The 24,808-nt window shown below is 38.3% G+C and overlaps 2 protein-coding genes across 2 annotated transcripts; both read left to right on the top strand.

The window, feature by feature from the left end:
- The first annotated feature begins 36 nt into the window (after nucleotides 1-36).
- On the top strand, nucleotides 37-9,317 carry atg3 (autophagy related 3). Its single transcript, XM_084713738.1, has 12 exons — nucleotides 37-237; nucleotides 499-540; nucleotides 647-696; nucleotides 2,261-2,331; nucleotides 3,092-3,199; nucleotides 3,822-3,874; nucleotides 5,241-5,328; nucleotides 5,421-5,455; nucleotides 5,540-5,692; nucleotides 6,606-6,733; nucleotides 6,945-7,013; nucleotides 8,250-9,317. The coding sequence occupies exons 1-12, from the start codon at nucleotides 166-168 to the stop codon at nucleotides 8,329-8,331; spliced, it is 951 nt and encodes a 316-aa protein (XP_084569864.1). The 5' UTR covers nucleotides 37-165; the 3' UTR covers nucleotides 8,332-9,317.
- Nucleotides 9,318-11,652: 2,335 nt separating this feature from the next.
- Nucleotides 11,653-19,461, top strand: slc19a2 (solute carrier family 19 member 2). Its single transcript, XM_084713598.1, has 6 exons — nucleotides 11,653-11,839; nucleotides 15,855-16,415; nucleotides 16,840-17,086; nucleotides 17,250-17,442; nucleotides 18,793-18,934; nucleotides 19,273-19,461. Exons 1-6 carry the CDS (start codon nucleotides 11,696-11,698, stop codon nucleotides 19,435-19,437), a joined length of 1,452 nt encoding a protein of 483 aa, XP_084569724.1. The 5' UTR covers nucleotides 11,653-11,695; the 3' UTR covers nucleotides 19,438-19,461.
- The last annotated feature ends 5,347 nt before the right edge of the window (nucleotides 19,462-24,808 follow it).

The following is a 24,808-nucleotide window of genomic DNA, read 5'->3' as shown; positions in this document are numbered from 1 at the left end:
GCCCCCTCCGCACATCTCGCGAGAGCGTAATTGCGGAAGTCTAGAGACGTATCATGTGACTTGCTCTTGCTGGTACTGTGCTTGAGTAGCTATGTCGAAATAATTGTAATTGTGAGAGGACGGTGTAGAAGAAGCTCCGGGGTTATCGTGAAGGGACTGTAGAAGATGCAGAACGTGATTAACACAGTGAAGGGAACCGCTCTGGGAGTGGCCGAGTTCCTCACTCCTGTGCTGAAGGTAAACTAACACTAACAGCAGCTAGCTTGTTGATAGGTGGTGGCTACTGTGACATGTCAGAAACATATGAACAGCAGCTTACAGCAGCATGAGTCACGGTATTCATGTTTGTTAGTGTCATTTAAAGCGTTAATTTGATATAAGCTAAAAGACCTAAAGGAGTCTTGATGAATACATCTGCACAGCTGTGGTGAATGCGCAGCACTTGTGTTTACAGCTGGATGTTACTGACAGATGTTTTGGTTTTGTTATTAATCACAGGAATCAAAATTCAAAGAGACTGGAGTAATCACACCAGAGGAGGTGGGAACATACTATACATTTTGATTATTATTGTTTTATTATCTTATGCTGAAGACTGTAAATCAGACAGCCTGTGGTTCATACTTGCTCTCTTTTTGTATTTTAGTTTGTAGCAGCTGGAGATCACTTGGTTCACCACTGTCCCACATGGAAATGGTGAGTGTTTGCTTCATGTAAGGACATCTTACAACATAGAAACTATCCCAGGCACCCCTTCGTGTTTGTCCCCTGACGTACTTGACATAGCCTGTTTTTGCATTAGTTATGTGAAAGAACAACATAAGAAAAATGTATTAAAAACATGTTAGACATGTATTAATATAGAGATATATATATATATACACACACACACACACACACACATATTTACTAGAGTTATAGATTGATCAGTTAGAATGCAACCTATGAACTACTTTAGATTTTAAAATTAAAATATTATTAAATTAACTATGAATCCTTTTGTAAGAAAATAAATGCACATAAATAAACCCCTGGGGGTCACAGGACCCTTATTTGAGAGACACTAATACAGGCTGTATGTATTCCTATTTGTAAGATCCCTTTGTGTGAAATGTGATTATTAGCTTTTGGAAGTGTTGTTGATGTTTGGGACAGTGGTCACATGAAGAACAATTCATACTTCAACTTTTAAATAGACTGAGGTCAGCAGTAATTATTATTATGTCAGTGTCTTGTAGCGTTTGTTTTAATTTATATTGTACTACTTTGGTGCGGTTCACTCTTATCATGGATTAGAGGTTGGTTGAATAGTATGGACAGAATTGCTGTTACCTTTAGAGTCTGATATATTGGTCAGCTGATAGTGGCCTATAACAGCTATCTTCCTCTATGTTGGTGTTGTACCAACATAGAGGAAGAAAAAATGAAATTATCAATAAAATACCAAGCAAACTAGTTTGGCATAATCATATATTAGTACTATTTAATATTAACTCAAAGCAACAGAACACCAGTGTTCTGAATGTTCTGATTAATCTGTGGAATCATGTGAGTCAAGTCAACCACAGAGAGTGTCAAGCGGTTGTTGTCAGATGTTTTTCTAAGCTGAAGTCAAATATAACACAAATTCAGCTGATGTTCTTGACTATCAGGCTTCATCTTCAGTGTCATTTTCTTCAAAAAACATTAGACACAACATGGTCAGGTGGTGTAACTGGTTTCAGTGTTTTTCATAAAAACGTGATAATATACAGGAAAAATTAATTGTGAATAAAATATAATCCGCTATTGCAGTGTAATTGCATGCTTTTTTTCCAGCATATGTTTCATGCTCAATATTGCAAAAACATACAATTTAGATTTAGAGATAATCCTAATAAAATCTATTTCCATCACTGTTGGTCTGGCTGCAAAACCAGACAGTGTTCAGTAACTTCACCTGTACCAGCACTGCGTGCAGGTTGTTCATGAAATACTCTTATTGTATCAAAATGTAAAATAAATCTGTGTAAGTGAGGAGAAGGTTTCACAGTATCATCTGACCTTTGCTTTGTGGCTGTTGAATGAGTCTGTCACTGCTCACTTCTCTGTTCTTCTTGTTGAATGTCACTGTTTACTGCAATATTCTTCTTGAACAAACCCAATTTGCATCACACCATTTACTGTCCATGTCACCTTTTTGGCACAGAGTTGTTGAGGTGTTTTAAATTTATTATTGTTATAAAATAATATGTCTTTATGTTTCTCCATTTCCTCTCAGGGCCACAGGGGAGGAGGTGAAGGTGAAGCCATATTTGCCACAGGATAAACAGTTTCTCTTGACACGCAATGGTAAGAAATGGATTTAAAGCAGGAAGTGATGTTCATTTTATCTTTCACTTTTCTCATTGTTCTTAACTGAATTTTAACGTTCACTCTGCTAGAGCTGCAATGATTAATCGACTATTATTTAGCAACTGATCAACATTTTTTATTTTATGGACCAAACAACCAATGGCTTAATTGATAAAATAATCAACAGATTAATTGATAATGAAAATAATCATTGGTTGCAGCCATACACACCACAAAGCTTCTCACTTTGTCACATCACCTAAAAAGCTCTCCAGTTCCTCGTCAGTTCAAAAGTTCCCTGATGAAGCAACTCTGACATTTCCCTCAGTTTGACTTGATTTGCAGTTTGACTCACTGTCTTTGAATTTAAGAGAAGTATGACAGTGTGGATGAAAATGAACTGTAAAGAATAATGAAACTGCAGGACACATGATACAGTGAAAATAATGAAAAGTGAAATGTAATAACCCTGACATGATTTAACTCAGTTTGTAAGAATTGATCATGAAGTTGTGCAACAGCTCTTCATTTTCTGTTTTACAAGGTACTGCTGCTGGTTTCAGCTACATCAGCTGACTGTACAGACTCATTTCTTCTTCTGAATCATCCCATAAATTTATTTTGACAGCTACCAATAAATATCTGTGGGAAAACCCACCATCATTGTTACCATATTTTACCTTGTCTCACTTAGAGCTTTTTTTACATCCTGTTTTTTTGTTTAAGCCAACCTGTCTGTGTGTGCTGACTGTTGCAGTTCCCTGTTACAAGCGCTGTAAACAGATGGAGTATTCAGACGAGCTGGAGGCCATCATAGAGGAGGATGATGGAGACGGGGGCTGGGTGGACACTTACCACAACTCAGGTTGGACACCACACCATCTCTCAACATCTGTACAGTACATATATCCTGCTGAAAATAAAGTGAATATAAATATAAAGAGTATAATAAATAAATGCAAAGAAACAGTGCCTGATAGAATAACAATAGAAGTCAGATAAGTAAAGTACAAAGTGTCAGGAACCCAGTTTGGTTTGATTGATCTGCAGGTGGAGTGTTGGCAGATTTATACAATTAATGTATGAAGTAATTGATATATTAATATTTGTGAAATGCAGCAACTCAAATTCATATCACTTAATGTGATCAGTCTGTGAGCTGAAAAGACATCAGGGTTACAGGAGTAGAAAGTTCTGTCCAGCAGGCACCTACAGAGGAGCACATATCCACAAATACCTCCAGTTATCACACCATGATTCACAGAAGATTATATATGGGAGTGGGAGTTTGTTTATCTGTTGTACAGTACAGTGCGCTTGTTGCAGGTCTTTCAGCAGTTAGAGATGACTGATTCTGAAAGCACCTGCAGGGTTCATTTATTTATCATTTTACAACTCGAGTTGTAAATAAAAAAAGTAAAAATTATACACAGTAAATGGGTGAATTAATAATAGATAATGTGGAGTGTTTGTGACTGTTACTGCAGGTGTGTTAGGAGTCACAGATGCTGTGCGAGAAATCTCACTGGACAATACTAAGGTATGTTTCATATATTATTTGGTATACTACTAACATGTCAATGTGAAAACAAATCTGTAGAGAATGATCAGCTGAATCTGCAGCTCCCCTCAGATGTATGAGGCTTTATTTTGAGTTTCACATCTTTACTGTTTTGGTTCACTCTCACCGCTCTCATAGCGCCATTTTCAGCTGCAGCAGCCGGCCGATCTGTTACCAGCTCAGGGACAAACAGCAGAGAGACAGAGTCAGAGACAGGCCGGTGAAGACAGTGGAACATTTAGCAGACAGATATTTTTCTCAGGAGGTGGTGGAGACCAAAAACAGAGCTAAAAGAGAGTGAATATTAGACTTGTATTGATCATTTGGACACAAAAGAACTCCAAATGAATGATCATGTTGTTTAGTAACTGCTGAATGTTGACAATATCAACTTAAAGGAGCAACCTGTAGGATTTAGTGACATCTAGTGGTGAGATTGTAGATTCCAACTGAATACTGCTCACCTCACTTTCCCATTCATGCTGTGATTTGGTATGAAAAACTTTTGACATTTGGAGGTTTCTGTATAAAGTGCATTTTTCAGTGAATGGATGGTGAGCACGTCTGTTTTGGGAAATCCTCTAAGACCTCTCTGTAGTGTCAGTAAACGTAGGAGAGCCATCCATCCTCTGAATGCTGCAGGTCTCTAGTTTGTGGTTGTGAAGTTTCATGAGGCTGTAATTATCCTAAATGTCACTATAGGTCATTTAATACAGAGAGTTTAAGTTTCAATGAAATGGTCACTATGGAGACTAATATCATCACACATGACACACAACTGGGCTCATTGAATCCACAAGAGTCTCAGCTTTCCACATTTTATGATATTCTAATACTGATAAATATTCAAATAACATATTTATACTGGATGCAAATCTACCCACCTTGCATGGGATTAGCTTGAAGCGAGCATGTCTGTTCCAGGTTTTTCCCTCACCAAAATTAAGCCCAACTTTGGAGTGTTTTTCACCTCTGCCACCTGGCAGGCTGGAATTACATGAAAGACAGTAATGTCGGCCACACATGTGGGTGTCTGGGTGCATTTGCAGAGGAAATGAAAGGGCTCACCGGTGTTTCTGAGAGGAGAATAATGGCGCAGTGCCTCATCCCACACTGGACAGTTTTTAGTACCGAGGTTCATTCCACATTTTAAAACATTTTGAAATTGAGGTACAGCTGCTGGACATGTTACTGAGTGGGTTTTCATTTTACTCCCTAGGTTCATAAAAAGACCTTTTGAAATGATGTGTATGGTTTTAAATGCTCTCATGAATATCAGAATCATTTTGTTTTAGCTGTAGTTGTGCAGTTGCAGAAGGGTCCTGTTTAATTTTAATTTCTTTAGGACAAGAATATGAATGCCACATCTGCAGCGTGCTGTGATGATGACGACGACGATGATGATGAAGATGGAGAAGCAGCAGATATGGAAGGTATTGATCTCTCACTCATATCCTATCAGTGATGAAGCAGTCAGTTAGTTTGTGTACTTGAGCTCATGTTGTTCTTGCTGCTGTCTTTTCAGAATACGAGGAGAGCGGCCTGTTGGAAACAGACGAGGTAGACGACCACTTGTTTATTGTGTGATTTCATGTCAGTTATTGTCAATCCAGTTACCACCTTACACCTGTGTCCTGCGTCTAGGCGACCCTGGACACCAGTAAAATGGTAGAAACTAAAGCCAAAGCAGAACCTGGAAGTGAGGACGCCATCCTTCAGACCAGAACATATGACCTGTACATCACATATGATAAATACTACCAGACCCCTCGACTCTGGCTCTTTGGATATGATGAAGTACGCACCTGCCTGAAATGACACTTCATAAGACACCACTGTTTACTCTAAAAAAGCCTGGAAGAGTCTAAGTTTGAAGTCTGTATCTGTTCTGTTGGAGACGGGAGGCATTTCTACAGCAGCATATTTGGGCCGTTGTGGGTTTAAAACAAAATTGTGGAGTCGAGATTGTGGTAATATTCCAAGGAAAAAAATTTAGAATCCCTGAGATTAAAGTCATAAATTTGCAAGAAAAAAAGATATTCCCTGTGATTAAAATGATAAATTACATTAATAGAAACACAACAAAAAGAAACTGTAATATTCCATGGAATTACAGTCATAAATTAAAAAAAAAAAAAGAGAGAAATTTGCAAGAAAAAAAATTAAATTAAGTGATTAAAGTGATCAATTTCTGTTAAAATTCTCACAAAGTTACAAGAAAAAACACTCAGAATCCTCTTAGATTAAGGTGGTAATTTTACATGAAAATGAAAATTATTCTCTGAGATTAAGTTTAAGATTAAGTCAGAAATACGAGAGAAGAAACTCTCGGAAAAGATTAAAGAGATAAATTCATATGAAAAAACATCAGAAATTTACAGAAAAAAAGGTTTGTTTGTTTGTTTGTTTGTTTAAGTACAGTGGCCCTAATATGCCAACATACACTTGTCATATAGGAAATATTTATTTCAAGCACATTTAGAGAACGTCACATTTTATACAGTTGCCTACAACTTCTTTGCAGGAGTCAAGTGAAATTTATTTTCAGGCACAGATTCAGAGTTTTGATGCAAACCAGTAATGTGCATTTTTGCTTAAAGCTGCAGAGATTTTTGACAAACAGGGTAGAGAAAGACTCTGAAGTAAAGTCCAACAGACTGAAAACAGCACTAATAAACCATCAGCTCATCAGGCTGCTGCTGTTCTCCAGGACAGGCAACCACTGACTGTAGAGCAGATGTACGAGGACATCAGCCAGGACCACGTGAAGAAGACGGTCACCATCGAGAACCACCCACACCTTCCTCCACCTGCCATGTGCTCTGTCCATCCCTGCAGGTGAGAAAGAAAGATTGTCACCATCACTGTTCTGGGTCCTGATGCTGTGTAAAATGTAAAATAAATGACCTATATTTAATTGAATAGAGTTCTAATCTATTGAACATACAGTAATATCTGAATATTTTTGGTGTTGTGATGTCTTAAATCAGAGTGTGTTTTTGTCAGATGCTCTGATTAAAATGTTAGTCTGCTCTAACCTTTATTTCAGACATGCTGAAGTGATGAAAAAGATCATTGAGACTGTGGCAGAAGGAGGAGGAGAGCTGGGAGTGCACATGTATCCTTTCATGGTGAAAACCTGACATGTCTTTCATGTATATATGCAACAGTTTTGCTTGATTGTTATGAAGTTTCTGTGGATTCTTGGCAGGATATTTCCTCAGAATTTGCAGCCTGTTCTGAGGTACTAAACCACCAAATTGTCTGTCATGTAATTTGTATTTTTAGGGACTTGTGGGAAAAGCAGGTGTGAATCGACAGCACTGTTTTATCACAGAGAGAAATGCAAATTAAAACACGCTTTACATTTATTTCAGCAGAGCTCTCAGTCAGCTGAGTGTTAACTGGTAATTTTACAGTTTCCCTCAGGTCCAGTCAGGCGTGTTTTTCCAGGCTTACAGGAACGATCTAAGCTCCCACGGATCTTTACAAACTGGTTCAATCATCTTTTTGTTACGGTGACAACATCAACCTATTTCTCATGTTTCCTCACATGTAGCCTTCCTCTTTCATAATGAATGTACACTCCAGCAGTGTCTTGTCCTCAAACAATACTCCATTATAAACATTTTGTTTTGCAGGTGTGAAAACAGCAGCCATCAGGTCTTCCTCAGTGTCACTTCATGCAAATCACATAAACTGTAGTTGGGCTCATTAACACCTTTTGTCTCAGTGGATATACAGTAAAGTGACACAAAACTTTGTGCCTCTGATGGTAACAAGTTTTTTGCCTGCTGTGTCAAAATCAGATTAGAACATTGAATCATGATTACAGCTGTAGTCACCGTCAGAGCAAAATCTTCACTTTTACATGAGAAAGAATGAATGAATGATCATCTCAGATGGTAATCTGGGATTGGCCAGTGTCACTTTTTCTTTTCTATGTGACATCTTCCTCACATGTCAGATTGTAGAGAACTGTTGAAGGCAACTGATTCAGCAGGACTGATCTATGACAATATGGGATATTTGTGTGATTAATGTGATACATTACATTGATTTAACAGGTGTTGACTTTGCTAGATTATCCAAAAAGTGACATTTGTGTAAAGTCACTTCTTCTAAAAAAAAAAATCAAGATGTAAACAATGAATCAGTGATCCTGAACCACACTGTAGTCTGGACATAGTTCTGCTCTTTCGTGTTATAATTCTACCTCTACATACAGTATCAATATATCTGTGTTTTTAGGTTGTTATTGGCTGTCACTTCCTCTGATGTTATGCTGTGGGTCAGTCGATGTTACTGTGCTGTAATTTCCCTCCTCTGTTTTTTCCTTAACTGACACTTCCAGGTATCTTCTGATTTTCCTCAAGTTCGTCCAGGCTGTCATTCCAACAATAGAATACGACTACACGAGACACTTCACCATGTAGCTTCATCATCTGCTAATGCAACATCTGGATATGGGAAAGATCAGCTCTGCTGCCTCTGTGTTGAGATTATATCTGGTCTGCTCTGATTACAACCGGTTTGTGGAGTGTTGCTCTAAGACACTTTCTGTGTGTGAGGCAGTTGGGGAATGTTGGAGGTATGTGGCAAAACTGTCTGTTAAAGGAACAGTCTGGCGTTTTGGGAAACGGGCTCGTTTTGCATGAAACCCAGAGTCAGATAAGAAGATTCATATCAGTTAAAAAACACAGCTTTTATCAAATCCTTTTACCTCTGAAAAATCAAATATCGAAACAAGTTTGGATAAATTTGTAACTGGCTTGGTGTTTGTCCTAAGCTGTCTCTGCACTACACAAAAACAAAAGTGACGTCCATCTTTTCCTCTGACTCTGTGTAAGACTGCAGACGAGGCTTCACCCCAAAAGTTGGACTGTTCCTCTGATGTTTCTCTACAGGTTTAATGTTGTGACCACAATGTGGTGAGCTCTCACACAGTTCTTGTTAAGAAGATTTTGACGCCGTCACTAAAACTCACCCCATTCCACACTGCTTCACTGCTTCAGATGTCCATTTCAGAAAATAACTTAAACCCTGGTTGGACAAAGTTTTCTATGGAAGCCAAGAACGGTCATAACTGCAGCAGGTTTTTTTTTATGCCATTATCCCGAGATCACAAGTTATTACGAGATAACAAAGCTTGTTTTCTAATGATAACAGGTTCATTAATGTTGTTACCTTGAGAAATCAGCCTTTGGTTTCCTCGATATACCGACATAAACGAAACTTTATCAGAGAAAAGGAGCTTTGTTATCGCAAGATAAATTAACCCGTTATCACGAAAAAACAAACTTTGTCATTTCAAGATAAATGAAACTCTTATAACAAGATAACAAGTTTTGTTATCTCAAGATAAATCAAACCATTATCACCAGAAACAAGATGTGTTGTCTCTAAAAAATAACAAACAAGAAAATAACCCTTATCACAAGTAAAGAAGATTTGGTATCTAAAGATAAGTTAAACCGTAAACTCATAACCTCATATCACAAGAAATGTACTTTATTATCTAAAGATAACGATACAACAAATCCTTTATCGTGAGAAAATGAGCTGTGTTAACGTGGTAAAAATAACTCTCCTGTATCACAGGAAAACGATCTTTGACATCTCAGGATGACAGTAAAATTAACTTTTGATCGTCAAATAATGGCATTAAAAATATTTGCAAATGCAGCTGCTCCTTGAGTTAGTAAGAATAAGATGAATTTTGGAAAACAGTCCTGCCTTCAGTATCAGTAACAGAAATTAAAGCTGTGATTCTGGGCCACTTGAGAGCAGCAGACCGAGCTATAAATATAACATTAATATATTATCACCTAATAAAGGTATGGCTAACATGTTAGCAAACTTATTAAACACACCCAGCAAACACAGAGCAGCATTAGAGTTAACATTTTATTTGCACTTGATGAATGTAATCCAATATTGGCTCTCTTTTGGCTCCATTTTTGTTCTCCACCACCTCCTGAGAAAAACATCTGGCTCTTTAGCTGCTAAATGCTCCGCTGTGTTCACCAGCCAGGCTCTAACTGTGTCTGCTGTTAAGCACATCTGTCTCTTGTACAAGTTTAAATCGTATTCAAAAGGAAATATTTCTAATGTGTGTTTGGACATGGACAGCTATTGGTTCAAAAACGTCTCTGTGACAGCAGCATTGGTGGAAGCTTCTTGACTATAAATACTATAGTTCCCATGCGTCACTGCAGTGGATAATATTGCTTCCATTCTGATGCACTTTGCAGGAGTCACGGCTGAACCTCATTATTGTAAATCAGCTTTTTTTCTGCCACTTTGTCTTAAAACTTCATTCTCTGAATGTGTTGAAGGCCAGGCCCTTTCATTCGCCAATGGTTCTCGTGGTTTCTGTGTTTTATTAAAACTTTGGACAGTTTTCTCTCCTCTGCAGCTTGTGTCAGAACCTTGAGACATTTTTTTTTCAGTTTGTCTTGCTTGTACAAGCGTGGTGTATCACTACCTGTTGTGTCTAAGAGCTTTGTGAAGGTTGGCTGTGACCTCTATCGTGAAGCATTTTCGCAAAACAAATGGAGAATGATTTTATTGTCACAAGGCTCTCGGTGTATTTCAGTAAATCCTTCAAAGAATTTCTGCTCTGTTTTGTTTCTCTGATTCTGAATTACAGTATAAGCTACATTTGGCTCATTACAGTAACATGTTTCTGACAGTACTTACACAACTTAATAAAGTATCAGCTTCAGTAATCCTCGCTTTACTCTCCTTGTTGTCTATTGGTTGGATAAAATACTCACTCTGTACTGCCTGTTGGTCCAGTCTCCTGATGTAACTTGCTCAGTGGCAACACTTGAACATTTTAAAGTAATGTACATTTATCAATAAAGAATTTCCCAAATATTGCAAACAATGCTATTTGTGTCTTTATTTATTCCTGTTAAGAACTAACCTTCCTTTTAGAGCTTAAGTAGGGGAGACCAGGGGCAATTGTAACATTTTTCTTTACATTTTCTTACATCTTACATTTATGTGACTATATACTGCTGTGTTACGTAGCCTGTGGGCTGTTATGTTGTACAACCAGTAAACATAAAGTTTAAAAAAACAAATGAATTCTGACTTTTTGTAGACCATTTGCAGCCATGATAAAATCTTGTATACTGCTAGCAACAACTATATTAGCATAGTTTGTTCAGATTAATTTTTAACCAATATCCCAGGGATAAAATTTTAATTGATTTAAGTTTAAATTTCAGACAACAGGAGAAAATACTGTTCATCCAAACAACAGCTGTCACAATACAACATTTAACAAAAACTTTATTGTCCAACATGACATCAGACCACTGAAACTGGATAAATAAAATATACATAAAACACTGCTTATTAAACTATAGAATAAAAATCCCTATTGTGTTCTGTCAAACAATTTGTATGTTTTGTTGTTGTTGTAGTTGTTATTTGCCTGAAATAATATGCATGGCTAACATAAGCCTGAGAGATTTTTAACCTTGTTTTACTTCATAAAATAAGTCAGTTGTGAATTTTGAAGCTTTTACTTCCCATACGTAAACGTAAAAACACATATGCCATTCTGAAAACCAATCAATACTAGACGATTTTTGCAAAATGATCAGACAAAGAAATGGTTTGTGAGAGACTTTGTGGAGCTGGGACAGTTTCTTCCCCCTGCTGCTGCAGTGCTGGACCAGCAGGTGGCGGTAGTGCACCAACAGGCCGCTCCTGTAACACTGGTTATTAAACGTTAAAGGCACCAGAGAAGAAGCAGAATGCCGACAGTCGCTGTGTGTGGAGGTCATGCGGTGTGAGTCCAACATGCCTGCTGTGGTGTACCCCACTCTGCTGCTCTGTGTGTACGGCTTCTTCTCCAACCTGCGGCCGTCGGAGCCCTTCCTTACCGCCTACCTCCTGGGCCCGGACAAGAACCTGACGGAGCCGCAGGTGGGTTAGCGGTTAGCTTGCTCTGCTAAAAGCTATCTAAGAGCTGTTAGCCCTGACGCTGCTGGCACTATATCTTGCGTCACACTTTAACTTTTGACGTAACCTTAATAAACATTCAGCTGAATTATTATTTAGTTGTTTCTGCATTTATGAGTCAATTTCCTCAGCAGCAGAATGATGTTTGCGCGTCTTCATTAATAATCATCTGTAACTGCTCTGATGGACACTTACATCAGTCATGTCACAAACTGTCCTCGTGCAATTACCCTGTAACATCCACTGACTTCCGTCACACAATATACAGTTTTTTAATCAGCAATTAATCCGTCGATTATTTTCTCGATTGATGGATTACTAATTGATTAACTTAGTGGTTTGTTTCATAAAATGCTGATCACTGTTTTCCAAAGCCCAAGATGATGACCTCAAAATGTCTTGTAATGTCAAAACCCAAAGATATTCAGTTTATTGTCATAACTGAAGTCCGAGAATTTGGACATTTTTTACTGGCAAATATCTCAAAACGATTCATCAATTATCAGAATAGTTGGTGGTCAGTAAATTGTTGCAGCTCTATTTAAATGCACAGTTTCAACATGTACATATCATCATGTTATATAAATCTTGAACATTATACAGTATATTGTATGTAGACATGCACACAGTGGTGAAGCAGACACTCAGATCTTTTACTTAAGTAAAGGTACTAATACCACTCTGTTCCAAGTAGCACTCCTGCATTGAAAATATTTTAATAAAAGTATGTAAGTATTATCAGCAAAATGTAATTAAAGTAAAAGTATGCAAAACCCCCTGTTACTGTTTTGCTCTTCTGTCTGATCACATTAGATGATTGTAGACCTGCAACAATTAATCGATTATTAAATTAATTGTCATCTATTGTGATAACCAATTAATCAGCTTTCAAGGAAAAAAGCCAAATTCTCTCATTTCAGCTTCTTAAATGTGAATATTTTCTGGTTTCTTTACTCCTCTCTGAATATCTTTGAATTGTGGACAAAACAAGACATTTGAAGACGTCATCTTGGACGTTCAGAAACACTGATCTGTATTTTGTGATATTTTATGGACAAAACAACTAATCGATGAGTGGAGAAAATGATCGAAAAATAAATAGACAACGAAAAATAATTGTGCCAGGAAAGACTTGAAAAATTGGACCTGTTTTTCAGCTGACAAGATTGTGACAGGATTAATTAATCGATTAATCAAGAAAATAATTAATAGATTAATAGACAATGAAAATAATCATTAGCTGCAGCCCTAGATGATTATGCCTCATGCAGGATTTGACTTTATTTTGTTTCAGATAGCAATCTAATGATTTTATTTTCATTCTGGATTAATCTGCTGGTTATTTTCTCCACAGATCGAATGATTGTTTGGTTTGTAAAAATTCTGCCGTCACAATGAGTCAAAGTCAAAGTGACACCTTCACAATGTTTGTTTTCCAACTGACAGTCAAAACCTCAACATTTTTATAAAAGCATCACAATTATTACAATCCTCTAAAGGACACACAGAGAATCTCCACATTTGTGAATCTGAAACAATGTAATACTTGATATGAAAATTGACTTAAATAAATAAATAAAATGTTTAACATTACCATAAAATGTTTCTGACTCATTTTAAAAACGTAGTCAGAACTAACAAATCAGCTGTGTGTGTTTTTACATTTCCTGTTATTCTTCACTTATCTGACCTAGTTTAGGCGTTCTCTCACATTAACACCAGAACGCATCTTAAATGTTGTTGTTGGTACGATTAGTGTTGTGTGTTGATCAGTTGTGATTAAAGTTTTGGATCGGCCTCAGGAGATTTTCAGATTTCATTTTGGGAATGGCTGATCTAATTCATTAATTGATTAATGGTTTCAGCTGCACTTGTTCAAAGTTTGAACTATGAAGTGGCATGAAAAGAAGAGACACAAGTAGCTCAAATTTGTACTTAAATTGTAAAGTGTTCCTGAGTTCCTTGCTGTGACAGTTTCTGTTAAAAATACATTGCTGTTTGATGTTTTTAGATTGACTGTAATTTAGAAAATAGTTTTTTGTTCAAGTCATTTCTTTCATCAGTGTGGATGTCTCACATTTTCTGGGACACAGACTAAAATAGTGATGTTTGCATTGCCTTTTTTTCTTGTTGCACCACCACTAGAGCTGCACTGACACTCTTTCCTCATACTGAACATGTTTCCTCATCATGTGGCCCTGCCTCCTCACTGCTGCCCGCCTCGTTACTTCACCCAGCCATCTTTTCTTGGCATGTACTGTTTCACCAAAATCCATATTACGCTCCATATTTTTTACTTCTATAGCAGTGACTCCTGTAGACAACACTGTTGGTGTGTTGGGGATTGTTGATTTAAAATAAAAAATGGACTGCACATCCTCTAATGGCTCGCTCCAACAACAGGCCCATACATAGTTGCCTCAGACAGAATAATCCCTCTTATAAAATGGCCAAATCCTTCGGAATTTTGGCTTAATCCTGAAATAATTACCTCCATCAAGTCTAAGCTGGCCGAGAAAAAATCTTGCGAAAAGAGAAGCAGTGATTAATCTGTTTTTGCCATAAATGGTGCTTCAGGGAAATGTACTCGGGTCACTGATTGATTTGCAAATACTTTTTGACATTCAATTGAATACAGGGCAGAGACAAGATATGTAATGTTCATGGTGATGAACTTAATAGTTTTTTGTAAATATACATTAATTCTGACTTTGATGCCTGTAACATGTTCCAAAAAAGTTGTGACAGCATCGTGTTTACCTCTGTGACACATCGTCTTTTCTTTTGCCAACACTCAGTCAGTGTTTATGAACTGAGGACACTAATTATTGAAGTTTTGAAAGTGAAATTCACGACGTCCATGACTTGTAAAAACCGTCTGAAACGTGGACTCATCAGACCACAGCACACTTTTCCACTTTGTGTCAGTCCATCTCAGATGAGCTCAGGTCCAGAGAAGTCTGCAGTGTTTCTGGATGTTGTTGATATATGTCTTTCTCTTTGCATGGTAGAGTCTTAACTTACATTTGTAGATGCAGAGACAAACTGTCTTTATTGACAACGATTTTCTAAAGTGTTCCTGAGCTCATGTAGTATCGTTTATACAATGATGTGGGTCTTTAATGCAGTTTTTAATGCAGTGCTGCCTGAGGGGTCAAAGGTCACAGACATTCCCTGTTGGTTTTCAGCCTTGCTCCTTACATGCAGAGATTTCTCTGGTTTCTTTGAGTATTTTATTGATATTATGGGTTGCCCACAAAGTGGGAAACCTAGCTCCATCCTTGCTTGTAAACGACCCTTCCCATGGATGCCCCTTTCATATGAGTTTAAACATTAAATATCTTTTCTTTGCACTGTATTCAGTTGAATATGGATCAAAAAGGACTTGCAAACTTTGCAACCTTTTAAGAACCACAGTTGTAATTTAGAGTCAATAAACTGTCCATAAACCCTCAAAAAACCGTTTTACCAAATGCCCCTTCATGATAACAAGTCACTTATCTAACTGTGACATTATTCTGCAGCGAAAGCAGCATATAACTAATGTTCAGAGTCAGCAAGTGATCAATTGAACTCATGACCAGGCTAAATTCATAACAGATGCCTCATACATACTGACAGCATTGTGGACAATATTAAAGTTACTGGAAGTGGTGAGTCACATTCCCCTTGAAGACCGGTAAGACAGAATTGTTTGTGTTGGCACCACCAGCGGTCCAAGGCATAAGGCCTTGGAGAGATGGAATCTACATCTCCTGCAACCAAAAATGCTCTGTTCAAAGCAACTAGCAATATTACAGTGCCAGAGTCTGGAGTCATTTAGACAAAGTCTGCAAGGGAACAAAGTAGTTTGCAGCGTAATATATGTATGTAGGACTAGAAAGTAGCATTGATACTGTGGGGACTGAACTACGTTAGATAAAGTAAATTAAGCAGAACTGAAATCTTCTTGCTGTAAATCTTCATCTGTTACCTGCAGGTGGTCAATGAAATCTTTCCAATATGGACGTATTCCTACCTGGTGTTGCTGTTCCCTGTCTTCCTGGCCACTGACTACCTCTGTTATAAGCCTGTGTTGGTCCTCCAGGCCACCAGCTTAGTAGTGACCTATGTGATGCTGCTGAAGGTTCAGGGCCTCCTGGCGATGCAGCTGCTGGAGTTTTTCTTTGGGCTGGCTACAGCCTCTGACGTGGCCTATTACTCCTACATCTACAGCGTGGTGGAGCCGGCACACTACCAGAGAGTGACGGGCTACTGCCGCAGCATCACTCTGTTTGGATCAGCTGCCGGATCTCTGACAGGCCAGCTCCTGCTCTCTGTGGCCAAAGTCCAGCTGATCCACCTCGTCATCATCACTCTGACGTCGGCCGCCGTGGCCTTTGTAGCTCCGTGGTTTCTACCCATGCCCAAGAGGAGCCTGTTCTTCCACAAGAGTCCAGGAGCGGCGGAGGAGAGGCCACTGAGCAGCAGCCCCGCCCTGCTGGAGAAGAATGAGGATTCGGAGAGTAAAGTGCCTCTGAACGCCCAGAACGACTCGGCGGTGAGTAACAACCTGCTCTGTTCAGGTCACACCAAGGTCATGATGGGGCCTTAAACTTTTTTTCCCCTCAGATTTCAGATTTTTTCCCCAGAATTTTTTTTCTCTGAATTCTGGCCTTGAATGTTTTTATTCTCAGAATTAAGATTTTTTCCCCTCAAAATTCTGACTTAGAATTCTAGCTTTTTTTTCCTGAGAATTCTGACTTAAAACTATTTCTATTTTTATATAACTATTTTTTTTAACAGTTTTTAACTAATTCCAGAATTTATCTAAGAAAAAAAGTCAGAATTATGACTTTTTTTCTTGGAAAATTCTAACTCTCTGTTGGGTTCCTCTCTTGTGTTTTAATGTAAATGACTGTATTTTTGTGAAGAAACATGCTCACTGGCTTGGCCATGTTTGACCTTGCTCGCTGTCCATGCAGATCTCAGGGTCCTCAGAGGCAGGGGGTCATAAGCGGGGTCTTGTGGACGTGTCGCGGATACTGTTCAGAGACTTCCTGCAGTGCTACAGGTGTCGCCCTCTGCTGGCCTGGTCGCTCTGGTGGGCTCTGTCCACTTGCGGTTACTTCCAGATCATCAACTATGCTCAAGCACTGTGGGAGAATGTCCGTCCGTCCCACGACTACGAAATCTACAACGGCTACGTAGAGACACTGTCCACACTGCTGGGTGAGGCTGCCACAAAAGGTTCCTACTTAATCCCATTTAAAAATTATCTGGTGGTATTTTTTTTTTTACACGTATACACTTATTTTCACTGGATGATATGCTCTTTTGGTCTCTGAATGAATAACCAGTATTTCTGACAGTGTTTCTGTGTTCTGGTCCACAGGGGCTCTGGCAGCCCTGCTGGTGGGCTACCTGCCTGTGTGCTGGGCTGTGTGGGGGGAGCTGGCTCTGTGCCTCCTCTCCATGCTCATGGCTGTGTGTGTGTTTGTCATGGACATGATCAGGAACATCTGGGTGTGTTACAGCTCGTACATCCTCTTCAGAGCCACGTACATGCTGCTCATCACGGTGGCCACGTAAGTACAAAGAGGCCCCTGCATATTAAAGGGATAGTTTGGTTTTTTTGAAGGGCTGTATGGTATGATTTTGATAGCCAGTGCATTAACTGCAGAATAGTTAATGACCTGCTGCTGGCTTGATCAGTTAGTTTCTTTGTGTTATTGTGTAACTTCAGCGTTTCATATGGTTAGTTCGGCTTCACTGATGTTTATTTTTGAAATTGGTCCAGTGTTGAAGGAGAACGCTGCAGCCTTCAGCCACAAAACTGGCTTCAATCTAATTCTTACAGGTAATTTGCCCTAAGTGCATCAACTATAAGTGTTTGTTTTGCCACTGACCAGCTCAGATTGTTACTCTAAGTGTCTGACAGCATTAACTAAATGTGTTTTACAATGATAAAATGATCCATGTAAATGGAGTCTGGTGGATTTCAGAGAGATGAAAGAGCAGGTTCTTTTTAAACAAAAAGGATCTTACTGCTTAACAAAAACTCTGTAGGGATCCTTTCCAAAACGTAGTCAGTCGCTCAGTCAGTAACAATCTGAGATTGTCAGTGGCAAAAACAAGAACTTTTAGTGGATGCTCTGTTCACTTTCCCTCAATACTGGACCAGTTTCAAAAATTGTTATCCCCATTAGTCCCTTAGAAACAAAAACATGGGGAAAATATTGAACTTACCCTTAAGTTGATTATCATTTGTACTTTTGTGCAACCATAGAGGGTACATTCATTTGAGTAGGTTTGTTTACCTGGACTACCTGGAAGTTTTTGTTAGTCAGCCTTTGTATTTTAGACACAGATCCAATGTTCAGAGGCGACTGTAAAGAGAAAAGGGAAGAGAGAGAGAACGGAAGGGAAACTGTGGTCTGGATTGCAACAACCATTGATTACATGTAAACATCCAGGGGCTGGTCTCACAGTTTGTATAAACTAGCCCAACTTTTGATGAGAGGTTCAGAAGAAGTAGCACTTTCATCTCCAGGTATCTGAATGTGCTCTGGTATGAAAAGCGTGGGAACACGGTTGTTCCTCCACCTTAATAAAAACCAAACATGATCGCAGAACAAATAGCAGGGGTCTGGATCACGACGGATCATAATGTGCTCCCTCTGTGCTTTACTTTAGCCCTCTGTTTATACTTGAGTAGGTTTTGGGTGGATGAATTCAGCTTTCCTAAACACTTCACTTCAAGGTTTCATTATTAGTTTTATTATTTCAGCTTCCTTATTGCTGCCAAACTGCTCAATGGTCAGCTTTTTATGGTGATCATACAATCATACAGTCAAGCAGAGACACTGTATTCTAGATCTAACCCTTCCTCATGTGTTAACCAAGGTCTCTCTGTTATCTGCCCTCTGACCCATCAGATATCAGATCGCAGCCAGTCTCAACATGCAGCGCTACGCCTTGGTGTTTGGAGTGAACACCTTCATAGCTCTGCTGCTGCAGACTCTGCTCACTGTGGTGGTGGTGGACTCAGTTGGTCTGGGCCTCGACATCTTCACTCAGGTGAGGAAGTACGACAACATACATGACAACATACACGGAGGCACCTATGCTGTACATGCAGCTTATGGAGAAGTTAGACTTCAGGATATTCTGCCAGAAAGCCATTCCTGACAGAAATATTTATGTCAGAAAGCCCAGAAAGTAATCTTAGGTACCAAAAGTACTCAGCTAGATTTGGAAAAGATCAAGGTTTGAGTGAAAATAGCACAGGTTAGAGAAAACAGCACATGTTAGAGATGCTTTCTGCCAGAAAGCCCCAAAGACTAATTTTTCTCATGTGTGTTGCTCCTCCTCTCAGACTGGATTGGACTGATAGCTGTCTTCTTTGCTTCCCTTAGTTCTTCATATATGGCGGCTACTTCGCTGCCATTTCTTTGGTCTTCCTCCTCGCTGGACTTTGCAAACTGGCCTCCAGGAGGCGCTCTGAGCAGGACGTCCTGGCCAACAGCCCCAATGAAACAGAGTCAGACTCTCCTCCAATCAGTGGCACCAGCTCCTGCTGACAGCACATAATGATGAGTATTGATTAACTTAACTAAAGCAGCAAAGGTGAGTGAGCACAGGGAGTCCACAAAGTGAGCTTCAGTCCACTTCACCTGCCAAGTGTCTTCACTGTGTCAAAGCATAGAGTGACACAGTAGAATGTAGAGGTTAGACTACACTGATTAACACACATCAAGCTGTATTCATCCTTTTTTCTTGATAGTGGCTGACGGACACTCAGCCCTGACTTATTATCATGATATTGTTGTTATGTCTAACATGTTGGACTTGCACATCCAGCACATGTGGAACAGAACTGCAGTGGACGACAAACAAGTGTTTACACACTTCAACTTCTGATGGACGAGCAATGTACAGTGTCTTTATTCCAATGTGTCTGCTGCAGACGGCTGCGTGCTGCTGCTGGTAACTTATCATCTGACTGAAAACACTTGATGAGGCACTGAGACTGAACTTTGCCAGGTTCACACATGAATAGAGCCTGAATGATATCGGATTTTTGGGGATAATACTGATATTAGGTTGTAAAAATATTGCCATTTCAACTGATATTCATTCTAAATATTTTTTTCTTGAGAGTTTCTCTGTTATGTGAAGTCCAGGTCTTAGTTTTGCAGCTTAAATATGAACAACATTTGCTTCAGTGACATTACAGCGCTCATGGAAACGGTAAAAATGAGTGGAAGCAGCCTCTATAGTCATTAAAGCAAAATGCTAAAGAAAGCACTGAAACATCAATACAATGTACAATACAGAAATCACTGCTTGACATCATTTAAAAGCTAATATAGCTGACAGGGATGTGTTGAGGTGGAATGAAATGTCCATGTGTTTGCAAGTCTCTAAATCATGAAAATAATTAGTTTGGTTGGGTGGATGATTAACTTAAACTTGAATTAAGATACACAATCAAATGCACATGAAATGCTGCTTAAAACTAAAAAGTCAAAAAGTGTGTTATGTTCCGTAAAAAAAAAAAAAAAAAGATTAATAAATAATATGGATATAAACCAATAAAGCACTGAGAGGCCAATATTTGTCTCATAATAACAGCTGACCAATCTATCTGTGAACTAAACCTGTCACTTACGCACAATATACAAGTTCTGCCACTAGGGGTTTCTCTCGCATCATAACAACAAAAGTCATAGAGTGACATCATGACAGTAGCCTGGGATCGTGGGAGTTGTTGTTTTTATTGTTAAACAAGCACTATTAATGATGAAAATCTGTCTGAGGTGAGCAGAAATCATGTTCACAGACGAGGTAATGTATTAAAGCGTTATTCACATTACATTTAGTCGCATTTGCCAAATTTCTTCCTCACTCTCTGACATATCTGATGTGTTTTCCAGGAGGTTTAGCAACTAGCAGCTAGTAAGAAACGCACATTTCCCTTGAATAAATAATGGATTCCTCTGGGTTGGGCCACTGTCGGAAACATTTGGGATAATGTAAGTAGACGTCAACCAATAGGCTGCTGGATTTCTGGGACTGAGACTGATATTAGGGAGTTGGAAAAAATTATGTCAGAGCGCTATAAATAAAAAAAAAACACACACACACACACAAATAGAGCAACTTGGATTAAGAAAAAGACCTAAATGTACATAAATATGTCGCCTATAAAACTAAAAACATATATAGTAAGAAATAAAATCTATAACGTAGATCTAAGGTTTTTCGACAGTTCATTGTGAAAATGTTACATTTTACAGCTTTAAATGTAGTCAGTTTATTCAGTGTGTATGAAAGTTAAATATAGCTTTAAATCCACACTTTGCTGATCTTATATACAGTACACAATACAATCAGACAAATATGCAGCATTTCATTTCCCTGTTTATTGCAGTTGATGCCTTGGACTTGACTTGAAAGCTGAATAAACACTAGAAATGTACCTGATTAGCACAGGTACAAAACCTCTGCATTACATTTGACACCAGCCAAACAGACATGTTTATATTTTTGTATTATTTCCACCTTTAATATATAGGTTGTGTGTTGCACTTGATCATCATTGATAAGTATTAGTACTGATAGGGAGTATCAGTAGAAGGTTTATCGATGTCTGTTGGAGCTTGAAATGTTACATTGCTCTCCTGCTTCTGTCTGTGCAGGATGGTCTTTACTGCTCCATGATCCCTGAGTAGATTTGGACAAAGTGCCTTAAAAGATCAAAAATACCCAGAGCTGCTTCCCTTTTTTAAAAAATAAATGCCTAAATGTTTTCAGGGAGAGGTTTCTTGCTGTCAGCAAATCCAGTGAAAAGACCAAACCCATCAGTGTGTTAACCCGCCTCTCAAGACTCTACAGTAACTAAACCTTCAAAAACAGCTCACAAAAACATTTGTGCCCTAAAACACCAGGCCACTGTAGTTTGTAGCTCAAACAGGAGGAAATAGTACATTTAGGGACTATTTTCAGAGGCGGATGAATCACATTTGATGTTTTATTGTATTTAACTCTTCGGCAGCAGGGCGGGGTGTGTATGGGTTTTTAGTACAGCCCCAATTCCAAAAAAGTTTGGGTGTCGTGTAAAATGTTATTAAAAACAGAGAGCAGTGATTTGCAATCATTTTTGACCTCTATTCAGTTGAACGCAATACAAAGACCAAATATTTAATGTTCAATCTTTATTGTTTTTTTTGTAAAAAAAAAAAACAAAAAACCATCATTCTGAATTTACTGCCTGCAACATTTTTCAAAAAAGTTGTGACAGGATCAACAAAAGACCGCATTTCAGATTGTTTTCACATGTCATGGACGTTGTGTCCTCCAGGCTGAAGAGGAAAAGGACCATCCAGCTCAGAGGACAGCAGCTGTGATGGTATGGAGGTGTGTTGATAAAAGAAAAGATAATGTATCACAGTAATAAACATAATCCTGAATCAACTTTTTTGGAACATGTTACGGCATCAAATTCAGAATTAGTGTATATTCACAAAGAACTATAATCAGTCTGATTTATTATCTGTCTATTGCATTCATTTTTTTTTACATTTTACACATTGTTCCAACTTTTTTTTTGAATCAAGGTTTTAGTTTTTGGACAACAGTGGAGTTTTAGGCAAGACACTAAACCCCAGATTGCTTCAGATAGTTGTCCAGCACCTTTTCCTGGCAGTTTTCTGTGTGTGTCATGAGTGAATGAGAAGAAAAAATAGCAAAAATCACTCAATAGATGCTGTGCATTTCCCATATTTTTGTAATGCCTCTGTCTTTTCTACTGACCAGATGTTATATGCTATCTACACAAACCACATGACTGTTGATCACTGTGTTTTAGGTCATCATATATTTATGCTATAAAATGTACTGTAAAACTCTGTTAGACGCTGTGCCAGCCTCTAGTTTCTCTTAGTGTCATAAACCAAGTTCACATGTTGCTCAGTATCAACACAAACTAATAACACTGGTCGATTAGCAGCTTTAGAACTGCAGTTGGTGTATAAATAATACTTGCTGGGCTTTACAATCTATTTTTTCATTAAAGGAAACTTGTAAAACTTGCAGGCAGTATCAGTGTTGAGCACATATGAGCCAGGAGCTCCACAGCACATGTATGGAGTCAAATCAGCCTCATTAGTGACAAATGTGTGCTTTATGTTCATGTTTAAGACAATCTGTGAGTAAATGATTTGCACATGTGTTTTCCTGACAACAAACAAAACAGAATAATGCATGTAAAATAATGTGAATGTCAGATGATCCATGCGCACAGCTCGAACAATCTGTTACAGATAATCACAGTGCAATTTCACAGATATTTATAGATGCTTCTACGCACAGTCAGCACTTCAGATGCTGTTTGGTTAATGAACAAAGCTGGTAATCTATATGTAGACTACTGGAATAATACTGAATTATTTAAGTGAGTATATATTTATAAAGTTGTTGGATGAAACACACATTTGTCACTGAGATGATGAATGAATGGATGTGAAACCTTTGGCCTTTGCTATGTGAAACTGTGCCTGAAGATTTCTGTGGATTAAGTGCGTTCATGTCCTCTGATGTCACTTGAGTCACGTAGCGTACTGTATGAGAGCCTGGATTTATGTCAGCGTGTTCTTTCTGGATTTCCGTTACATTCTTTGCACTATTTTTATACTTTGTTTTACATTAAGTTCTCTGTGTGTAGTTTACTTGCCAAAAATGTAAAGGTGTGTTGGGATGGTTGCTATAACTGAAGTCTATTAGGCAAAAAAAGTAGATTTCTTTGTGGTAGAGCCAGTAACTTAGATTTTTTTTGTATCCTCCTTTATCCTTTTGTTGTTTTTTAACCATACTGTATATCTTTAAATAAAGAGAAATGAAATCAAATTACTATCCAATGTGTTTTTTCTCTCGTCAGGCAATTAACAAATTTTCATAAATCCCTGATGCATCAAATGATACAAAAAAAATCATACTGTATATATAGATTATAGACAAAAAAAAAAGATTTTATTACAAAAAAAGTGCTTGAGTAGACTGATAGAAAATGTTTCAGATCTGTAAGAATCATCATGTGAGCACAGTGCTGTTGAGTTTCTCAGCTCCTCTCAGTCTGCTGCACTGGTGAGAGAAATCTGCCATCTACTGGCCAGAAGAGTCAACTGTCCAACAGTGTCCTCTGCTGGAGGCTCCCAGGTCTCGTCCCCACTGTCTGCTGCTGGGTTTAAACTGTCTTCATGTAGTTATTGTTAACATAACAGTATAGTGTATTATTTACACCTGCAACAGTAAAAATGTATTCCTTATTTTCTGTAATAATCAGGCTTAATGTTTTAAACTTTCACATTTTAGTTTGACCTTTAAATCTGACTGTGCTGTACTTGAGGCGAGGACACACCTGAGTGTCCCTGTGTCCCAACATCCATTCACTCTGACTCATGCTTCCTATTTTTAAACTTTTGTGAAGCTGGTTTCAAAATAAAATGTTCTTTGTGTTATCATGCAGTGATTTGAGTGTGTGCACGACCCTGAGCTGTCCTGCAGGAGAGGGTTAGTGTTGCTGCCTGTGTAATTCACTGCAAACATTAATTATTAAAAATCACATGCTGCGTGATGACTGTGAAAAACCCCGCTGCAGAGAATCTGTCTCAAACTGCAGCATGATGGAAATAGTGAGGACTTTGTTTCACTCTTTTATACTTTATTCAGTTTTCAGACATGAATGTGTGAAGTCTTCAAACTTCCAGCCTGTGACGAATAAATGTGTCTCTGGCCGGAATTAATTTGAAATTACTCAGTTTTTCTTTTTTGACTTTCATTTGTTGTTTTTTTTTCTTGATATTATTTTCTACTGATATTGTCTCCACCCTTTTAAGATAAAATAGAATTATATGAGTCCTGAATAAAACACAAAAGAGTCAATATATACAG

Source organism: Lutjanus erythropterus, chromosome 24 (assembly GCF_056507025.1).
Source record: "Lutjanus erythropterus isolate fLutEry1 chromosome 24, fLutEry1.hap2, whole genome shotgun sequence".
Lineage (NCBI taxonomy): Eukaryota > Metazoa > Chordata > Actinopteri > Lutjaniformes > Lutjanidae > Lutjanus > Lutjanus erythropterus.
The sequence above is the reverse complement of the archived record's forward strand: the minus strand, read 5'-3'. Positions and strand labels throughout refer to the sequence as shown.

Coding starts and splice junctions, on each gene's coding strand:
- atg3 (XM_084713738.1), top strand. CDS start 166: ATGCAGAACGTGATTAACACAGTGAAGGGAACCGCTCTGGGAGTGGCC. Junction 5,456..5,539: donor GCCTGTTGGAAACAGACGAG/GTAGACGACCAC, acceptor TCCTGCGTCTAG/GCGACCCTGGACACCAGTAA. Junction 5,693..6,605: donor GGCTCTTTGGATATGATGAA/GTACGCACCTGC, acceptor GCTGTTCTCCAG/GACAGGCAACCACTGACTGT.
- slc19a2 (XM_084713598.1), top strand. CDS start 11,696: ATGCGGTGTGAGTCCAACATGCCTGCTGTGGTGTACCCCACTCTGCTG. Junction 16,416..16,839: donor ACGCCCAGAACGACTCGGCG/GTGAGTAACAAC, acceptor CTGTCCATGCAG/ATCTCAGGGTCCTCAGAGGC. Junction 17,443..18,792: donor CTGCTCATCACGGTGGCCAC/GTAAGTACAAAG, acceptor CTGACCCATCAG/ATATCAGATCGCAGCCAGTC.